The sequence below is a fragment of the Moschus berezovskii genome, chromosome 6 (genome assembly GCF_049115385.1).
Source record: "Moschus berezovskii isolate FMDL1 chromosome 6, NW_MosBer_1.0, whole genome shotgun sequence".
Lineage (NCBI taxonomy): Eukaryota > Metazoa > Chordata > Mammalia > Artiodactyla > Moschidae > Moschus > Moschus berezovskii.
In genome coordinates this window covers 9,466,625-9,485,664 of record NC_142465.1, presented here as the reverse complement: position 1 = coordinate 9,485,664, position 19,040 = coordinate 9,466,625, and the positions used below count along the sequence as shown (strand labels likewise).

Here is a 19,040-nt window from a genome sequence, read left to right as displayed (position 1 = left end):
CATGGGAGTGCGTGTATCTTTTCAAATTAGGATTTTTATTTTCTTTGGATATATATTCAGGAATGGGATTGCTGGATCACATAGTAGTTGCATTTTTAGTGTTTTGAGGAACCTCCATACTATTTTTCATGGTGACTGTACCAATTTACATTCTCACCAGCCATGGGAATAAAAGAGTTCCCTTTTCTCCACATCCTCATCTGCATTTGTTATTTGTGGGGTTTTTTGGTAAAAGCCATTCTGACAGATTGTGAGATGATATTTTGTTGTGGTTTTGATTTGCGTTCATTCCTCTGATGATTTGCAGTGTTCAGCATATTTTCATGGGCCAGTTGGCCATCTGTATGTCTTTTTTGGAAAAATGTCTATTCAGGTCTTCTGCTCAGATTTTAATTGGGTGATATTATTTTTTGTGGTATTGAGTTGTATGAGCTTTTTAACCCCTTATTGGTCATATCATTTATAAATAATTTCTCCCACTCTGTAGGTTGTCTTTTCCTTTTGTCGATGGTTTCCTTTTCTGTGCATAAACTTTTTAAATTTAATTAGGTCCCATTTGTTTATTTTTGCTTCTATTTCCTTTGCCTTGGGAGACATATTCAAAAAATATTGCTATGATTTATGTCAAAGAGTATTCTGCTTATGTTTTCTTCTTGGAGTTTTATGGTTTTTGGTTTAACATCAGAATCTTTAATCCACTTTGAGGGGTTTTTTTTTTTATGGTGTAAGGAAATATTCTGATTTTATTCTTTTACATGTAGCTGTCTAGTTTTCCCAGCCCCATTTATTGAAGAGATTGTCTTCTCCCTGTTGTATATTCTTGCCTCCTTTGTTGTGTTAATTAACTGCAGTTGAGTGGGTTTATTTATGAGCTCCCTATTCTGTTCTGTTGATTTATGTGTTTGTTTTTGTGGCAGTACCATACTATTTTGATTACTGTAGCTTTTTAGTTTACTCTGAAGTCAGGGAGCATGATACCTTCAGCTTTGGTCTTCTTTCTCAAGATTGTTTTAGCTTTTTATATAGAGTGATTTTGTTTTTGCATAAAATAATTATATTGAGTAGACCTGAAAGTTGAAAAGCAAAAATTGGGATTTATTCGTTCTATAAATGTTGATTCTTTAATATTGAATACCCAAGAGCTCTGTACTCTGTCCTCTTTTCTGCCTACACTGATTCCCAAGGAGATCTCACTAGTCTCATAGTTTTAAATTCCATCTATATGCTGACTCTCAGTTTACATTTCTACCCTGACTACTTAACCCCACAGGCATAGGTCTAACTATATCCAGTTGATATCTCTATTCAGATGTCTAACTAGTGTCTCACAGTAAATATATCCAAAAGGAGCTGTGATTTTCGGCCCTTTCCTCTTCAAGTCTTCCTGAAATGTACCCAACACATGTTAGTGGCAGTTTCATTCTTCTCGTTGCTCAGGACACAGACCATCTAGGTCTTACTCCCCCATGCATACTTCTGTCTGTTTCTCTTGTTAAAGTTACATCCTGTATCTGTTCATTAACAGATCCTTTTGACTCCATATTCAAAATATTTAAATAATTTAAAACTATTTGCCACGTTTTTTTGCTGCTATTCTGGCACACGCTTGCATTATAGCAGTGGTCTTCCAATTTCTAATGTTTTCTCAGACAGTAGCCAGAGTAATCCTGCATAAATCAGATTCTGTCACTTCTCTGCCCTCTTTTCAGCAGATAACTTCCCATCTCATTCAGAGTGTTCGTAAGCCAGAGTCCTTCTGTCTTATGAGGCTATTGGCGATTTGGGACACCTGTTCTCTCTTTTCCTTATTCCACTTGCCATATTAGTCTTCTTGATGTTCTTTATCTTATTTTTTAAACATTTCATCTTTATTCTGTACTCTCACCTTTTGCGTTATAAAGTACCATTTGTATTGTTTTGGGTGTGTGCATATAAACTACATAATGTGAATTTTGCTTTGTTAGCCAATTAAAAAACCTTTTTCTGTTTTTTTAATCTTCTGGCCATGCTGCACAGCATGTGGGATCTTATTCCCCAACCAGGTATCAAACTCACATCCACTACATTGGAAGCACAGAGTCTTAATCACTGGGCCGCCAAGAAAGGCTCTCTTTGCTGTTCTTTGAACATGCCTCGTGCTCCTGCCTTAGGATCTTTGTGTTTGCTGTTTCCTCTTCTGCCTCGAAGGGTCTTCTAGATACTCGAGCAGCTCACCCCCTCATGTTACTGAGATCTTGACTCAGATTCATTCTTATCTACAATTCTCCCTATTACTATGCATGCCGTATAATTGCTCCCTTCCTAATTTTTCTTCTCCACGCTGATTACTATCTAATAAACAATATATTTTCATTATTAGTTTTAAAAAACTCTTGTCAGGCCAGGTTCATTGAGGAGAACAAATCACTATAGATACTTAAAGCAAAAGGAAAACTAGTAAAGGGAATTAGATTCTTAAAATTTATTGGGAAAGCTGTAGGTGTGGAGCTTGAAAGACTGTTCTCAGCTTTCACTGCTGCTGCTGATACGGCTTGCGGGTAGTGCCAACATAGGGAGCTGGCAGGGGAGCATTCGGCGATTACTGTAAAACCTCATATCTGTCACAGTCCAGGTGTCTACTGCATTCAGAAGAAGAATGGCTTTGTTTCTGTCTCTCTTCTGCCTTCCAAATACTGCGTAAATGCATTGCATTTGTGGAATGTAAATCACATACAGAATTCTGGGATTAAAGATTTGTAAAATGGAGTTCTCATCCTTTTAGCTTTTGTGGAAGAGGAGATACAGAGTAGCACACGGAAGGCGGTGAGAATGAACAGTGAGATAAATATATCTATGTCTGTATGGATAAGAAATGAATACACGCATACTTATTTTATTAGGGTTCCCCGGAGAAACAGAACAAATTAGATAAACGTATATACACAAGGAAAAAGGGGAAGAAAGAGATGGATTTATTTTAAGGAATTGGCTCACGTGCTGGTGGGGGCTGGCAAGTCTGAAATTGCAGGGCAGGCTGCAAAGTCCTTGGGTGACGTTCATTCTCCTTGATATCCTGTAAGTTAAATATTGATATAAAGTTAAGAGTAATTAACTACTGTGATGTAAAGTCAGTGTATCTCATAAGAAGAGAGAAGAAACCAGTTATTTGATGAGTATACACAGCATATATAACACACCATATACACCTTCATAATAAAATAAGGAAAAAGTCCTCATAACAATTATAATTCTCATTTCTGTCGCTGGTAATGTAGTGGTATCTGAGATTTATAAATTCCTGCTTCCGCTACCCTTCTTGTATTCCTTTGCCCTCAGCATGCGCCTCAGATAGCCATAGTTCTTTACTGTTAGAGTGACCCAGACCTTTGTTTCTGAAGGGTTTGAGTCAGTAGTAGTCCTGCCTAGGTTGGGCTATTGAAGTTTTCTGTTGAATTTAATCATAAGACATGGTGGTACTAAGAGATGCCCTTAGGGATTTCCAATAACCAGACATACTCTTTTTACCACCGTTGTGGCGTTGTAGTCCCATTTCCCCTTGATAATTAGAGTCAGTTACCCAGGCCAGCAGAGTAAGTTCCTTCTTTGCCTACCGATTCAGAGGCCCGGGAAGCTTGAAGTGGCCAGGTGGCAGGCTTAACTTCCAGTTCAGTGGAAGCACTCCTTCCTTTGGGACTAAGACCTCTAGAGCAGCAGAGCAAAGGTCATGGGAAGAGGAAACAGAAACGTTTTACTGGGGAGTGGTGTTGGGAAAGCATGACAGCCGCATGTAAATCAGTGGAGTCAGAACACATCCTTACACCATACACAAAAATAAACTCAAAATGACTTGAAGACTTCAATGTAAGACATGACACCATTAAACTCCTAGAAGAGAATGCAGGTAAAACATGCTCTGACATAAATTTTACCAATGTTTTCTTAGGTCAGTCTCCCAAGACTATAGAAATAAAAGCAAAAAAAAAACCCAACTGGAACCTCATCAAACTTGTAAGCTTTTGCACAGCAAAGGAAACCATAAATAAAGTGAAAAGACAACACAGGGACTAGGGAAAATATTTTTGAACAATTCGACCAAAAAGGGCCTCGTTTCTAAAGTATACAAACAGCTGATAACAACTCAGTAAAAAAAAATCGACCCGAACAAAAAATGAGAAGACGTAAATAGTCATTTCTCCAAAGAAGTCATACAGATGGCCACTAGGCCCTGAAAAAATGCTCAGCATCACTAACTATGAGAAATGAAGATGAAAACTACAATGAGGTACAGATTGACCATCATTAAAAAAAGTCTACAAATAAGAAGTGCTGGAGAGGATGTGGAGAAACCCACCTACACTGTTAATGAGAACATAAGTTGCTGTAGCCACTATGGAAGATAGTATGGCGGTTCCTCAGAAAACTAAAAATAGAGTTACCGTATGATCCAGGGACCCTACTCCTGGATATATGTCTGGAGAAAACTCGAATCGCATTTTACAATAGCCAAGACATGGAAGCAACCTAAATGTCCATCTCCTGATGAATGGGTAAAGAAGATGTGGTATATATACACGATGGAACACTGCTTAGCTGTAAGAAAGAATGAGATAATGCCATTTGCAGCGTCATGAATGGGCCTAAAGATTATCGTGCTAAGTGAAGTAAGTCAGAAAAAAGAAAGAAATACCATATGATGCCACCTATGTGTGAAATCTAAAATAGGACATGAACTTACTTACGAAACAGAAACAGACTCACAGATACAGAAAACAAACTTATGGCTACTAAAGGGGGAAGGGGGTGGGGGACAGATAAATGAGTTTGAGCTTAGCAGATACAAACTACTTTATGTGAAACAGATAAACAACAAGGTCCTAGTGTAGAGCAGAAGGAAGTATAGTCAGCGTTCTCTAATAAACCATCACAGAAAAGATGTGTGTGTGTGTATGTATATATTTATACCTGAATCACTTTGCTGTACACCAGAAACTAACACACATTGTGATAATAATAAAATAAAAATTTTTGCTTGTGGGCCAATAAATGATGTCACTTCTGTTCCCTTCTTTGATTCTTGGCCCTGTGAATCTTGGCTATGCAAGAAACAGCACCATATATTGCACGTTCATAGCACATAGAACTTTTTGGGGATCTTTGCCCAGGCGTGCAAGGTATTGTGCCACCTGGCTGGTGTTCTGGCTGAGTCTTCAAAAGGTCATGCCACTATTCTATCAAACCAGCTGTTTCAGGATGATAGAGATTGTAGTAAGATCTGTGAATTCCCTAGGCCATTGCCATACTTTTTTTTTTTTTTCTGTGAAATGAGTTCCTTTATCAGCAGCAGTGCTTTATAGAGTACTTTAACAGGAGGAAGTAGACAAGGCATTCTGTAGTTTTGGCAGAAGCATTTTGTGCAGGAAAGGCAGAGTAAGTATCTATTTCAGCTGGAATAAAGCACTGCCCCTTCCATGGTAGTGTGTTAATTGCCAAGTCTTGTCTGACTCTTTGTGACCACATGCACTGTAGCCCTCCAGGCTCCAGCTCCTCTGTCCGTAGAATTCTCCAGGCAAGAATACTGGAATGGGTTGCCATTCCCTTCTCCAGGGGATCTTCCTGACCCAGGGATCGAACCTGGGTCTCCCCCACTGCAGGCAGATAGTTTACCATCTGAGCCACCAGGGGAGCCAGAAGTCCAGTGCCGTCAGCTTGTCACAGGTAGCTGGCTGATCCCCCCAGGGAGCAGTGTCGTACTGGGGACTCAGTGTAGGTCTCTGTTGCAGGCACATTTGGCACGCAGCAGTGGCAGTAGCCAGATTGTCTTGCTGCTGAGCCCGTGCGTAACCTTCATCCCTACCACCATGGCCACTTTGTGAGCCTATTGGACAATGACAGGCTTGGCTGGGGAAAGATGCTGACTCGTATCCACAGGATGGCCGTCCTGTATTTATAGTTCAGTGTAGCCTTTTATACTTGCAAAGACAAGAAAATGACTTGGAACTCCAGAAAATGACTAGAAATCAACCTATTTCTTGGTGTTAATTTTGTTAATTGTTTTAAGAAAGAATTATTAGGTTATTAGAGACGTCTGGATATATATAATTATTATAGGAGTTCATCTTGGAGGCTTTGTTAGTTAAAAAGCTCAAAGGGAAAAGACTTGTGAAGACATAATTCTAAGACTTAAAATAAGTATAAAAATAATAGATGTTCATTGTAAAAGTGAAAAATTCAAAAGCACAAGGTTTTTTATATATTATGTTCTCTCATTAAATTGTCGTCTCCTAAATTGTTTCCATTTATATTCTATTCACAAAAGTGTTTGAGAACATCTGTTTTCCTGCATTTGTGCCAACATTGGGTGGTAGCACACTTTAGTTTTGGCCAGTGTAATAATGAAAAAGAATCTAATTTTATCTCCTCAATTATAAGTAGGTTTAAGCATCTTTTCAAATTTGAAACAGTCTCATGTATTTAACCTGGCTCTTGCTTTTCCTCTTCACTTGGAATATTTTCGTTCATTTTTTTCTGAACTTTTACCATTCTTCAAGGCCCATGTCAAGATCTGTTTCTCCATTATTGATTTTTCCTGATAAGCTCAGCCTAAAATGTTATCTCCATCCTTGTATACTTGATGTTTTATTTTCCACTTATCAAAGTTTTATACCAGAACTAATGTGTATGATTTTCATCTTCTAGGATTTCCAGGTTTACAGGATGGCTAAACATTAATGGAAAGAGAAGTGTAAACCTATCTTCTTTCACTATGGAGGCAAGTTTGGCAGATGGAGAACCTGACCGAATTTTGGTGAGTGATTCAAATACAGCATAATAAGGTACTACCATCTATATTGGGAAGTGTTTGATTTAAGCCATCATTTTATTTTTAGAATGTATTTAAAATGAACTTCCAAAAAAGTTGATATAAAAATTATAGGTAGTTTAAAGCTTGTTGAAGTATAACCCAACTGCCGTTTCCACCCTGTCTCCTACCTCTTTTTCCTTGCTTTCCTGGCCATTTAGTAAGACAGAGTGATATAATAGTTTGTGTTTGTGTTTTCCTCAAGAAACTTTGTCTTATTGAAATCAGGAGCTTATTCACAATTGACAAAATTAAATGCCTGGAAATCTTAAATTGTGCAGCTGTGGACAGAATGAAAGAATTAAGATATAATTATTAATACATGTTGGGCTTCCCTGGTGGCTCAGAGGTTAAAGCGTCTGCCTCCAATGCGGGAGACCCGGGTTCGATCCCTGGGTCGGGAAGATCCCATGGAGAAGGAAATGGTAACCCACTCCAGTATTCCTGCCTGGAGAATCCCATGGACGGAGAAGCCTGGTAGGCTACAGTCCATGGGGTCGCATAGAGTCGGACACGACTGAGCGACGGGACCGAACCGACCGACCGATTAATATATGTTGCCATACATACTTTTTCTATAGAAGTATGAAGATTTAATAAATATTGATGCCTATGCTTGAATTGTATTCTGAAATTAAAACACTTAGGTATGGGTGGTGGTTATAAGTGTACCTTCTCCAGTAAGTAAAAAAATTAACCAGTGGGGTAAATTAAATGATGCTTTGTCACGCATAGAAACATTTTGCTCAAGGGTCATTTCATTTTCATTTTTCCTGTTGCAGTTTTAAAGATGCCATTAAATATTGATTTCAGTTCAGTTCAGTCGCTCAGTCGTGTCCGACTCTCCGCAACCCCATGAATCACAGCACTCCAGGCCTCCCTGTCCATCACCAACTCTCAGAGTTCACTCAAACTCATGTCCACAGAGTCGGTGATGCCATCCAGCCATCTCATTCTCTGTTGTCCCCTTCTTTTCCCGCCCCCAACCTTTCCCAGCATCAGAGTCTTTTCCAGTGAGTCAACTCGTTGCATGAGGTGGCCAAAGTATTGCAGTTTCAGCTTTAGCATCAGTCCTTCCAATGAACACCCAGGACTGATCTCCTTTAGGATGAACTGGTTGGATCTCCTTGCAGTACAAGGGACTCTCAAGAGTCTTCTCCAGCACCACAGTTCAAAAGCATCAATTCTTCGGCGATCAGCTTTCCTCACAGTCCAACTCTCACATCCATACATGACCACGGGAAAAACCATAGCCTTGACTAGACGGACCTTTGTTGGCAAAGTAATGTCCCTGCTTTTTAGGATGCATCTAGGATGGTCACAACTTTCCTTCCAAGGAGTAAGCGTCTTTTAATTTCCTGGCTGCAGTCAGCATCTGCAGTGATTTTGGAGCCCAAAAAAATAAAGTCTGACACTGTTTCCACGGTTTTTCCATCTATTTCCCATGAAGTGATGGGGCCAGATGCCATGATCTTCGTTTTCTGAATGTTGAGCTTCAAGCCAACCTTTTCACTCTCCTCTTTCACTTTCATCAAGAAGCTTCTTAGTTCCCCTTCACTCTCTGCCATAAGGGTAGTGTCATCAGCATATCTGAGGTTATTGATATTTCTCCCAGCAATCTTGATTCCAGCTTGTGCTTCTTCCAGCCCAGCGTTCCTCATGATGTACTCTGCATATAAGTTAAATAAGCAGGGTGACAATATACAACCTTGACGTACTCCTTTTCCTATTTGGAACCAGTCGGTTGTTCCATGTCCAGTTCTAACTGTTGCTTCCTGACCTGCATACAGGTTTCTCAAGAGGCAGGTCAGGTGTCTGGTATTCCCATCTCTTTCAGAATGTTCCACAGTTTATTGTGATCCACACAGTCAAAGGCTTTGGCATAGTCAGTGTTTTTCTGGAACTCTCTTGCTTTCTCCATGATCCAGCGGATGTTGGCAATTTGATCTCTGGTTCCTCTGCCTTTTCTAAAACCTGCTTGAACATCTGGGAGTTCACGATTCACATATTGCTGAAGCCTGGCTTGGAGAATTTTGAGCATGACTTTACTAGAGTGTGAGATGAGTGCAATTGTGTGGTAGTTTGGGCATTCTTTGGCATTGCCTTAGAGACTTTTTATTAGGGATGTTTGTGCCACCTAAAGTAAAGGTGCCAGGGGGTAAAGTGTAGCCAGCTGATAGCTCTGTGGCTTGCTAGGTGGTAGATTCTTTGACAGAGTTACAATATTGGAATGGTGCAGAGGCCAGCTTTTCTTTCATACTGCCGTGAAGTTGAAAGTCACTACTAAATTGAGATGTTTGTGAATTTTAATTTAGTGAATGTTCTTTGTTCAGGCTCCAATGTAGGATCAATGATTGACAGCAAAATGCAGTTTTGCTTACTTGCGTTAACTTGGTCCCACCCTTTCCTGAATTTCTGGTTCAAACTTGTTTCTTTAATGGTCAAAAAAAGTTAAACTTTAAAATGATAGCTTGTTAATAGAGAATAAAATGGTTATGGATGGAACTTGGTTTGTGAAGAAGGTTATTGTAACGACAATTTTAAATGGAAAACTGATGGTAGGTTATTTTATTTTCACTATGTCTTCAAAAAAAAAAAGATGAAAGCCTTTCTGGAACATACTGTTTACTTTACCATAAGTATTTCCTTATTTAAAGCTAATGGACTTCCTGAAGGTTTATTTATGGCTAAAATATTTTAAGTCTTTTGGTTATGATATAAATATCAGTAATAGCAACTGTTGTTTTCCGAGTATACAGTTTTTCAGATTGTCTTGACAGTAATCATTAAAGGCAGATATTTGCTTATCCTCACTTTTAAAGACAGGGAAATAGGCTCAGGGAGGTTAATTATCTTCTCTAAAAGCTACAGCTTAAATGATGCAACTTAGGTCTATCTCTGAACATTTTCCTTTGCCACTAACATGTTGATTACATCATACCTGTCTTTCTGGATAGAATTGCTTAAAATTTATTGTTATCTTTTTAAGCTTAGTATCTAAGTAGATAGTATTACATTCTATACCGGAATGTCTGCACTGTACTGTTAAAGTTTTATTCACTTTTTATTCTTAATTCTATTGATATTGGGAGGTTAGAACAAGTTATTCAAAACGCAGTGAGATCAGTTTTCTTCTTGTTCTTCATTGTTTTTTCCGTGAAATATTGTAGCTTATTTTAGAAACAGTAATACTGCTGAAATTTTCTCTATTCGAAACTCATCTTGAGGTAACCTTTGAGTTACCTATTAATGAAATATCACCTTTGAACTGCATGGCCTAAGCTAGTTAGTTTAGATCTAAGAGAGGTGGATAAGAACATGGGCTTTGTAGATATTTGGCTATGTGTTAAAATCTGAGCTCTGTCAGTTACATTTCAGGGTTTCCAGTTTTCCTCAGATTTTAAATAAAGATTAGTAGTAATATCTACTTAATATTTGCTTGAGTTTTAATTGAGTTATCTATAAAATGCCTTTTTACACATCTGTGCACAGTATAAATACCCAGTAAATAAAAGCTGATATGGTTATTGTTAATATAACTATTAATATTCAGCCTTTTCTCCAAAATGATAAATAATTAGAGGCAGAAGAGGCAACAAAACACATTTTTAAAAGTCCTGCGCTGCTGAATAATTTTGGATTTGCACTTTCTCTGCATCTCATTTTTACTATTTAAAATGTTGAGGCAAATATTCTACATAAACAAGAATACTCATTCTGCCTACTTTACAGGGACAATATGATGTAGTGAAACCAGAAAGTTCTTTGAAGATATACAGCAACATGTCAGTGTGTGGTGGCAGTGTTGTGTAAAACCTGATTGTCTGCACTAGTTTTTAAGATAGTTAGCTTCTTTTGAGTACAGTCTTTGTGCAAAGTGATCTGGCCAGTGAAGGAGATGTTGCTGCTGCTGCTGCTAAGTCACTTCAGTCGTGTCTGACTCTGTGTGACCCCATAGACGGAAGCCCACCAGGCTCCCCCGTCCCTGGGACTCTCCAGGCAAGAACACTGGAGTGGGTTGCCATTTCCTTCTCCAATGTGTGAAAGTGAAAAGTGAAAGTGAAGTCGCTCAGTCGTGTCCGACCCATAGCGACCCCACGGACTGCAGCCTACCAGGCTCCTCCATCCATGGGATTCTCCAGGCAAGAGTACTGGAGTGGCTTGCCATTGCCTTCTCCAGAAGGAGATGTTAAGAGATATAAAATGTAGTCTGTCTGAATTATGTTTATTTTGAGAAGACTAGATAGAGGGATGGATAGATTTGGCAGTAATAAACATTTACTAAGTGTTGAATGAGAGACATAAGGCATAGTTATACAAGTTGTGAAATTGGGTGGTTGCCGTACACTGGGGTAGTTAGAAAAGGTTTCTTAAGAGAACACAAACTATGAATAGGGTATAGGGGTCACGGGATTGAAAATGAGCAAGGTGAGCATTCTAGGAAGGGAGGATGGCAAGAGGCAAGGCTAAGGGTGGAATTAATTGCACAGGGTTTATTCAGGGGGAAACGCATAGAAAAATTGGAAGGTAATATTGTTTATTCTTTGAAAGGAAAGTTATGACCAACCTAGACAGCATATTAAAAAGCAGAGACATTACTTTGCCAACAAAGGTCCGTCCAGTCAAGGCTATGGTTTTTCCCATGGTCATGTATGGATGTGAGAGTTGGACTGTGAAGAAAGCTGAGTGCTGAAGAATTGATGCTTTTGAACTGTGGTGCTGGAGAAGACTCTTGAGAGTCCCTTGGACTGCAAGGAGATCCAACCAGTCCATTCTAAAGGAGATCAATCCTGGGTGTTCATGGGAAGGACTGATGCTAAAGCTGAAACTGCAATACTTTGGCCACCACATGCGACGAGTTGACTCACTGGAAAAGACTTTGATGCTGGGGAAAGGTTAGGGGCGGGAGGAGAAGGGGACGACAGAGAATGAGATGGCTGGATGGCATCACCGACTCTGTGGACATGAGTTTGAGTGAACTCTGGGAGTTGGTGATGGGCAGGGAGGCCTGGTGTGATTCATGGGTTCGCGGAGAGTCGGACACGACTGAGCGACTGAACTGAACTGAACTGATGCTATTACCGGAGGAAACTATGTTATAAAGTCTATTAAAGGTCAAGATCTTTTGTTGTATTAAAAATTGATTATATAAACAACTTTTTAGAAGAGAATAAAAATTTAAAAACACGTAGAAATCTTTGTAGTATTATTGGGGACTCTCAACTGAGAAACTCTTAAGATTCTCATTAAATTGGACACTTTGAGTCATATGCTTTCTGAAGTGGAAAGAATGGTGAAGATGATTTAGCTCAGTAATTCTTAGAGTGTAGTAAATGAGTAAGTGTCTTCTTGAGGGGCCTACAGATGACCCAGCTTCCTCAAACTTTTGAGTTTTATATTTACTAGATGAATTTTTACTGATGACTGTGATTTAGTGCTCATAAAGTAAAATTGGTATTTTAGTAGCATTTACTGAGCGCTTTAAATCGTATTCTAAGAAGTATGGCTATTGTATATATGGAACATTTGACAACAGCAGACAGCTTGTGTATATGGCATGTAAATGAATGAAATTGCCTATTTTTGGTAACATTAAGTATTATTTTTGAGCAGGACACAGATTTTAAATGTTGTTATTTTTATTCTCTTGTTTAAATATAGTTGACTCTTGAATGTTTGGAGATGGGTTGGGGTAGAGCTTCTGACACTTGATACAGAACCATGGTTCTTTGGTATCTGCAATTCAACAAACCACTGGTCTGTAGCACTGTAGTATTTACTGTTGAAAAAAGTCTGCCTGTAAGTGGAACTGTGTAGTTCACACCCACGTATTCAAGAGTCAACCATACCATTAATTTAGCTTCTTCATTACCATTATTGATTTAGTATATTGTATGTTTTTGTCTCGGGGCTTCCCTGGTATCTCAGATGGTAAAGAATCTGTCTGCACTGTATGCAATGAGGGAGACCTGGGTTTGATCCCTGGATTGGAAAGATCTCCTGGATTTATAAGGACAGTATTTTTGCTGTACAGTTTCTCAATAACTGACCTTTAAGACATAATATGCATTCAAGTCTAATGATAAATTATCCATATGTCAATTAATAATCCTCATAAAGTATTCTTGTACAATGGTACTTGGTTGTTATTAGATCCCCCTTCTCACCCCTAAGTGGAAATGGAGGGAGAAAGGCTGTGAAGTTTCTTATCTATAATAAATGGGTCACCAAATTTGGTACATATGCTTGTCTAATATTTGAATATGCTTTGAGACCTGCCTGCTAAGCGTTTGGCTAATGCTTATATACTTAAGGATTGACTCATAGAGGCCTTTTCTTTTCATCTTTAACAAAGATTATGCTATCAGCAGAGCCTTTTGCAAACCTCTGAGTCCTGTGGCTACTTTTCCCCCTTAGTCTTTGTGGGAAACTGTCAGAGATCGTTTAGTCTAGTCGTCTGTCTAACGTAAGGATTCTGTCCACAGTACCCCCAGACTGAGGTCATCCAGCCTCAGCATGAACTCACGTAGTTGGAGGAGCTCCGCCTCTGAGAAGGCAGCTCAGGCCATTGTGCTGGCCTCCTTGCTGCTGCAGGTTGCCACAGATGTAGTCTTGAAGTAGCAGTGACTTATTATCTCAGGGCTCTAGGTATTAGAAGTCTAAAAACAAGATGTTGTGTTCATGCTGGAGGCTCTGAGGGGACCTTGCGTTTCTTTTTGTCACTATCGGGAGGTAGCAGTCTTTGATCGACTCTTGGCTCCTTCCTCCCATTCCGCCTCTGGCCTTTGTTGTCACGTCTCCTGCAACACTCACCTTCTTGTCTCCTTCTTGTCAGGACCCTTGGGATTACTTTGGGTCCACTCAGGTAATCCAGAATAATTGCTATATCTCTAGATTTTTAACTTAATCACATCTGCAGAGTCCTTTGCCTCACGTAAAGTAACATTCTCAGATCCTAAGGCTTCTAAGGTTGGGGGTGGGAGGAGACGGGGACGACAGAGAATGAGATGGCTGGATGGCATCACTGACTCTATGGACATGAGTTTGAGTGAACTCCGGGAGTTGGTGATGGACAGGGAGGCCTGGCGTGCTGTGATTCATGGGGTCGCAGAGAGTCGGAGACCACTGAGCGACTGAACTGAACTGAACTGAAGGCTTCTAAACATTCACAGATTCTAATATCTTTTTTTTGTTGTTGTCTTTTTTTTTTGGCAGCTCAGTTTGTGGGATTTTAGTTTCCTGACCAGGGATTGAGCCCTTGGCAGTGCGAACACGCAGTCCTAACCACTGGATTGCCAGGGAATTCCTGGGATATGGATATTTTTGGGAGGCCATTATTCTACCTACCATCGTCACAGTACTAACCTCTGGTTCATGCCAGCCTAGTGAAGTAGGTCCTATTGCCAAATAATCCCAAATCAGGTAGTCTGGTGGGGCATCTCACCTAAGGAATTGCCAGTTAGATTAAGCTCCTAAATTAGGTAAATTCTTAGGTGGCAGAGATCTTATGTAAAATAATTACGTAGCTAGACATTTTAGTCACCAATTTATTACCTACATACTCATTGTCTTTTGTATTAAAATAGCTTCATCTTCCTAATAACTGTTGGCTAACTATAACAGTATAATTACACTTACGAGAATGATAATAGAGTTCCTTGCAGACTTCCTTGCAGTCTTTATTATGTGAAGTTTTGAATGCATGTGAGTATATTTGGCTGTGCTGGGTCTCCCTTGCCGCATGAGGGCTTTCTCTAGTTGTGGCGACGGGGGCTGCTGTCTGGCTGCGGTGTGAGCTGCTCATTGCGCTGGCTTCTCTTGTTGCAGAGGATGGACTCTAGGGTGTGTGGGCTTAGCTGCCCCATGGCATGTGGGATCTTCTTGGACCAGGGACGGAGCCCACGTGCCCTACACCGGCAGGCGGAGTCTTCACCACTGGGCCAGTAGAGAGTGCCCTCAAACATATTTAAAAAATAAGATAAACTAGTATAATGAATCCTCATGTACCCATCATTCATCTTCAGCATTATTAATTCAGGTCAGTCTTGTTCATGTATACTCCTGCCTTCCCACTTCATTTTTTTTTTTTTTTTTTGAGAAAATCCCATATGCATCATTTTATTCGTAAGTATTTCAGTATAATCTCTAAAATATAAAGACATTTCTTTAAAACTTTAACCATAAATACCATTCTTACTCTAAAAAAAGTAATTCTTTAATATCAAATATTTAGTTATTGCTTAAATTTAGTTTTTGTCTTTAAATTTTTTAAATTTAAATTTTTTTTTTATTTTTTAAATTTGTCTTTAAATTTAGTTTAGTCTTTGTATTGGGCTTGGTTGATAAGTCACTTTGTCTTTTTTAATCTTTTCAGTTTCTCCTGCATCTGTTTTTGATTTTTCCTTTTCAGTTTTAATTTTTGTTTTCAATTTACTGAAGAAATAAGGTAGCCATCCTGTAGGTTTCCCACAATCTGGATTTTCCCCCATGGTCATTATTTAATGTGTTCCTCAGTTACTTATATTTCTTGCCAATTGGTTAGTAGACAGTTTTAACCTGAGGCTTGCTCAGACTCAGGTTCTTTTTTTTTTTTTTACAAGAATAATTCATTGATGGTGTTGTATATTACCATCAGGAGGCATATAATTCATTTTCATTTGCCCAATATGTAAATAGATTTAATCTTTTTTGACTATAAAAATAATACATGCCAATGTGGCATATTTAAGCAATAAGGGAAAATATAATGAAATTTATTTTCTGGAGGTAACCACTGTTATTATTTTGGTGGCCTCTTTCCTAAGTGTATTCATGTGTATGCCTTAAGCATGAAATTTTGTAAGTAGGGTCATAACATACAAATTTATTTATCAGTACTTTAAAGAAACTTTATGGCCATTGATGATCATCACTTAGATCTGTTAATAGGAGCATAAATTAATAGCAGTACTTAAATATACTTAAATATTTGTCATGTTTGAACTGCCCAAGTGGGAAAATATTACTCAGTATTTTCTATTGTTTGAGTGCTTAGATTCTTAGTATGTCTTCCTTTCTTTTTGGCTTTTAACAGTTATCCTTGATTCTCTTATAAGTTGAATAATGTAAACATTTTCCAGGTATATGATGGGACTCTAATAAGTTTGGGGAACTAAATTGGAGAAAGGGTTGACTTTGAAAAAATAGAAGAAATAGCCAGTGTTCTATATGGTACGTCAGCAGAAATTCCAAGTCAGAAATCTTTTGTATTTCGTTATGTTTGGAGATTGTCTGAGTGTGTCTCCAGGACTGTGGAGCTCAGGGTTGCTTCAGAGGGCCTGTGAGGTCTGAATTATCTGTGGTAATACCCTGGCACTCGGTCTTATCTGCTTTGTTTCTCACTCTCGTCAACGTCTACTGCACTTTTTCCCAGGACCGCGTGAAGTGTGATGTCATTGCTCTGCTGGCTAATGGAGTGTATGCTTGTGTTTTCAAATTTTCTTGGTTTAATTTTTTTCCTAAGCTGTGGTTTTTTAAATTTAAATAAGCTTCATTTTTTAAATAAGAGTTTTAGGCTTACAGAAAATTGGTGAACATAAAAGGATTCCATATAGCTTGTACTCAGTTTCCTTCCTCGATTACTAACATACTAGTATGGTACATTTGATACAATTAATGAATCCATACTGATACATTATTACCTGAGGTCCATACTTTGCTCTTTGTTTCATATTTCCTTAGTTTTTACCTAATATTCTTTTTCTGTGTGTGTGAATCCCATCAGGTAGCCCTTTACGTTTAGTCATCACATCTCCATAAGGTCCTCTTAGCAGTTAAAATTTCTTAGATTTTACTTGTTTTTGATAACCTTGACATTTTTGAGAACTACTAGTCAGATATTTTGCAGTGTCACTCAGCTGGGACTTGTCTGATACTTTTCTCTTGATTAGACTGGGTTTTGGGGAGGAGGCTACAGAGGTAAAATGCCATTTCATCACATGATTATGGAAAACTATGTATACTATCAACTTGGCTTATTACTGTGACATTGCCCATGATCAGCTAGCAAAGATAGTGAATTTCTCACTTTTAATTTCTAATTCAGCAAATATGAATAGGTATAATCCATATAAACAGCAACTGTTTGGAGTCTTTGGCAGTTTCTAGGAGTATAGAGGAATCTGGAGATACTAAAGTTTGTTAACAGAATTTTAGAACCAGAAGTTAATTTGCAATAATGTCTGAACATACAGGTAGCAATGTTCTAGGATAAAGTTTTGGAAATAGGCTAGGTCTGAAGAAGAAACTTGGAAGTTTTCTGAGTAAAGGTAGCAAATGAACCTTGAGTATGACTGGAATCTGCGGTAAGAGAGCAGATAGAAAACAAATAGTTGAGGACTGAGCATCGGTGAAGCTCACACGTTTTATTAAGTGGAAGGACAGATGGAGGTGGGAAATTAGGAGAAAGGAAGCCAGAACAGTGGGGTGTTTTAGAAACTAAAGGAAGAGAGGGCTTGCGTGGTAGAAAGGCTGATATAATTAAATATATGCAAGGAGGTTAAGAATTGTGAAAAAGCCCCAAAACATGCCAGAGAAGACTTGACAGATTGGTAGATTGACTGTAATTTCCTGAAGTGGGGGTCATTTTTTTTTTAAAGGCTTAGTTTTTTTTTTTGCCACTTTTTAAATGATTAATGAAGCACTTAATTCCTTCGATAAACTGTGAGTACTCTCCAGATTCAGATTAGGTATACAAAGTTAAATCACTCCTGAGAAAATTTGTCTTTTTTTTAGATCTTGCCATGTTCAGAAGTTGCTGAAGTTCAAGAGACAGTGAGTAATAACATGGTGCCATGTTCAAAATGTTAACATTTTTGTATTTTTTTAGGGTTTCAAGTTAGATTCTTAAAATGCATTTTCTACTATGTTTAATCTTAGATGATTCTGTTATTACAAAAAGTAGCTAATGTAAATTGAAAAGCTTACTTTAAAAATTGCATTTTCTTTTGCCCAATATGTAAATACATTTAATCTTTTTTGATTATAAAAATAATATATAACAATATGGCATAATTAAACAAAGAAAAATATAGTAAATAAAATTTATTTTCCAGAGATAACCACTGTTATTATTTTGGTGGCCTCTTTCTTCAGTGCTCAGCTATCAGGGCTTCTCCGATGGCTCAGTTGGTAAATAATTCGCCTGCAATGCAGGAGACCCTGGTTTGATCCCTGCGTTGGTAAGATCCAGTATTCTTGGGCTTCCCTTGTGACTCAGCTGGTAAAGAATGCGGCTGCAATGCGGGAGACCTCGGTTTCATCCCTGGTTTGGGAAGATCCCCTGGAGAAGGGAAAGGATACCCACTGCAGTATCCTGGCCTGGAGAATTACATGGACTGTATAGTCCATGGGGTCGCAAAGAGTCAGACACAACTGAGCGACTTTCACTTCTTAAGTGTATTCACGTGTATATCTTAAACATGAAGTTTTATAAATGTGGGGTCAAAGCATACAAATTTCTGTATCAGTACTTTAAGAAAAATTTATTTTACCAAAGTATAGTTGATTTACAGTGTTGTGTTAATTTCTGCTGTACAGCAAAGTGATTCAATATAACCTACTTTTAAAAGCCAATATGTTAATGGATGTTTTTCAGTCCCTGAAAAAATAAAACCAAACTATAATGACTACATAGTATTTTATTATGTGAATATATTATTATTTATTTAATTCCATGTTTTAAGTATATCATTTACTATAAATGATGTGATAAATATCTTTGAACACATCTTTTTAAACATTTTTGAATGTTCATCTTAGTATACATTCCTAGTAGTGGAATTGCTGTATCAAAAATGCAACTGCCTGGCAGATTGGATCATATTCTCTAACAGTGATAAACTCTAGTCCCAGAAAAATATTCCCTTAAAATCTCTCCTGCAAAACTCATGAATAAGATGTGGACATGTGTGTTTTGCAGATGATTGTAGGAATATGAAAAAGTTTATTTAAGTGTAATGAGTCCTGTTTATAGGACAAAAAGATTTTAGCTGCATAGTATATTCCTCACTAAAGTTGCTTATTCTAAGAGCCGAAGATAACGCTAAGGAGAGCAGTCTTGAGATGCTTTATATAACCCTTCTTTAGAATCGTGGCTTCTGGGGGCCCACTGAAGCAGGATCGCTTCTGTGAGTACAACTTGATCAGCAGTATTGGGGAAAGA

The 19,040-nt window shown here is 38.3% G+C and overlaps 1 protein-coding gene across 5 annotated transcripts in view; it reads left to right on the top strand.

The window, feature by feature from the left end:
* The window catches only part of OSBPL8 (oxysterol binding protein like 8), a 163,285-nt gene that overhangs the window by 55,675 nt on the left and 88,570 nt on the right, over positions 1 to 19,040 (top strand). For 2 of the 5 annotated variants that reach the window (XM_055396181.2, XM_055396183.2), the window contains one exon: positions 6,676 to 6,784. Coding sequence is in view for 1 of the 5 variants with exons in the window: in XM_055396179.2 (XP_055252154.1) it covers positions 6,743 to 6,784; positions 17,612 to 17,650 (81 nt within the window). In the remaining 4 variants the exon portion in view is untranslated. Of the gene's footprint in view, positions 1 to 6,675; positions 6,785 to 17,611; positions 17,651 to 19,040 lie in introns of those variants that run through there. The other 3 variants (XM_055396179.2, XM_055396182.2, XM_055396184.2) reach the window with 3 other exon arrangements.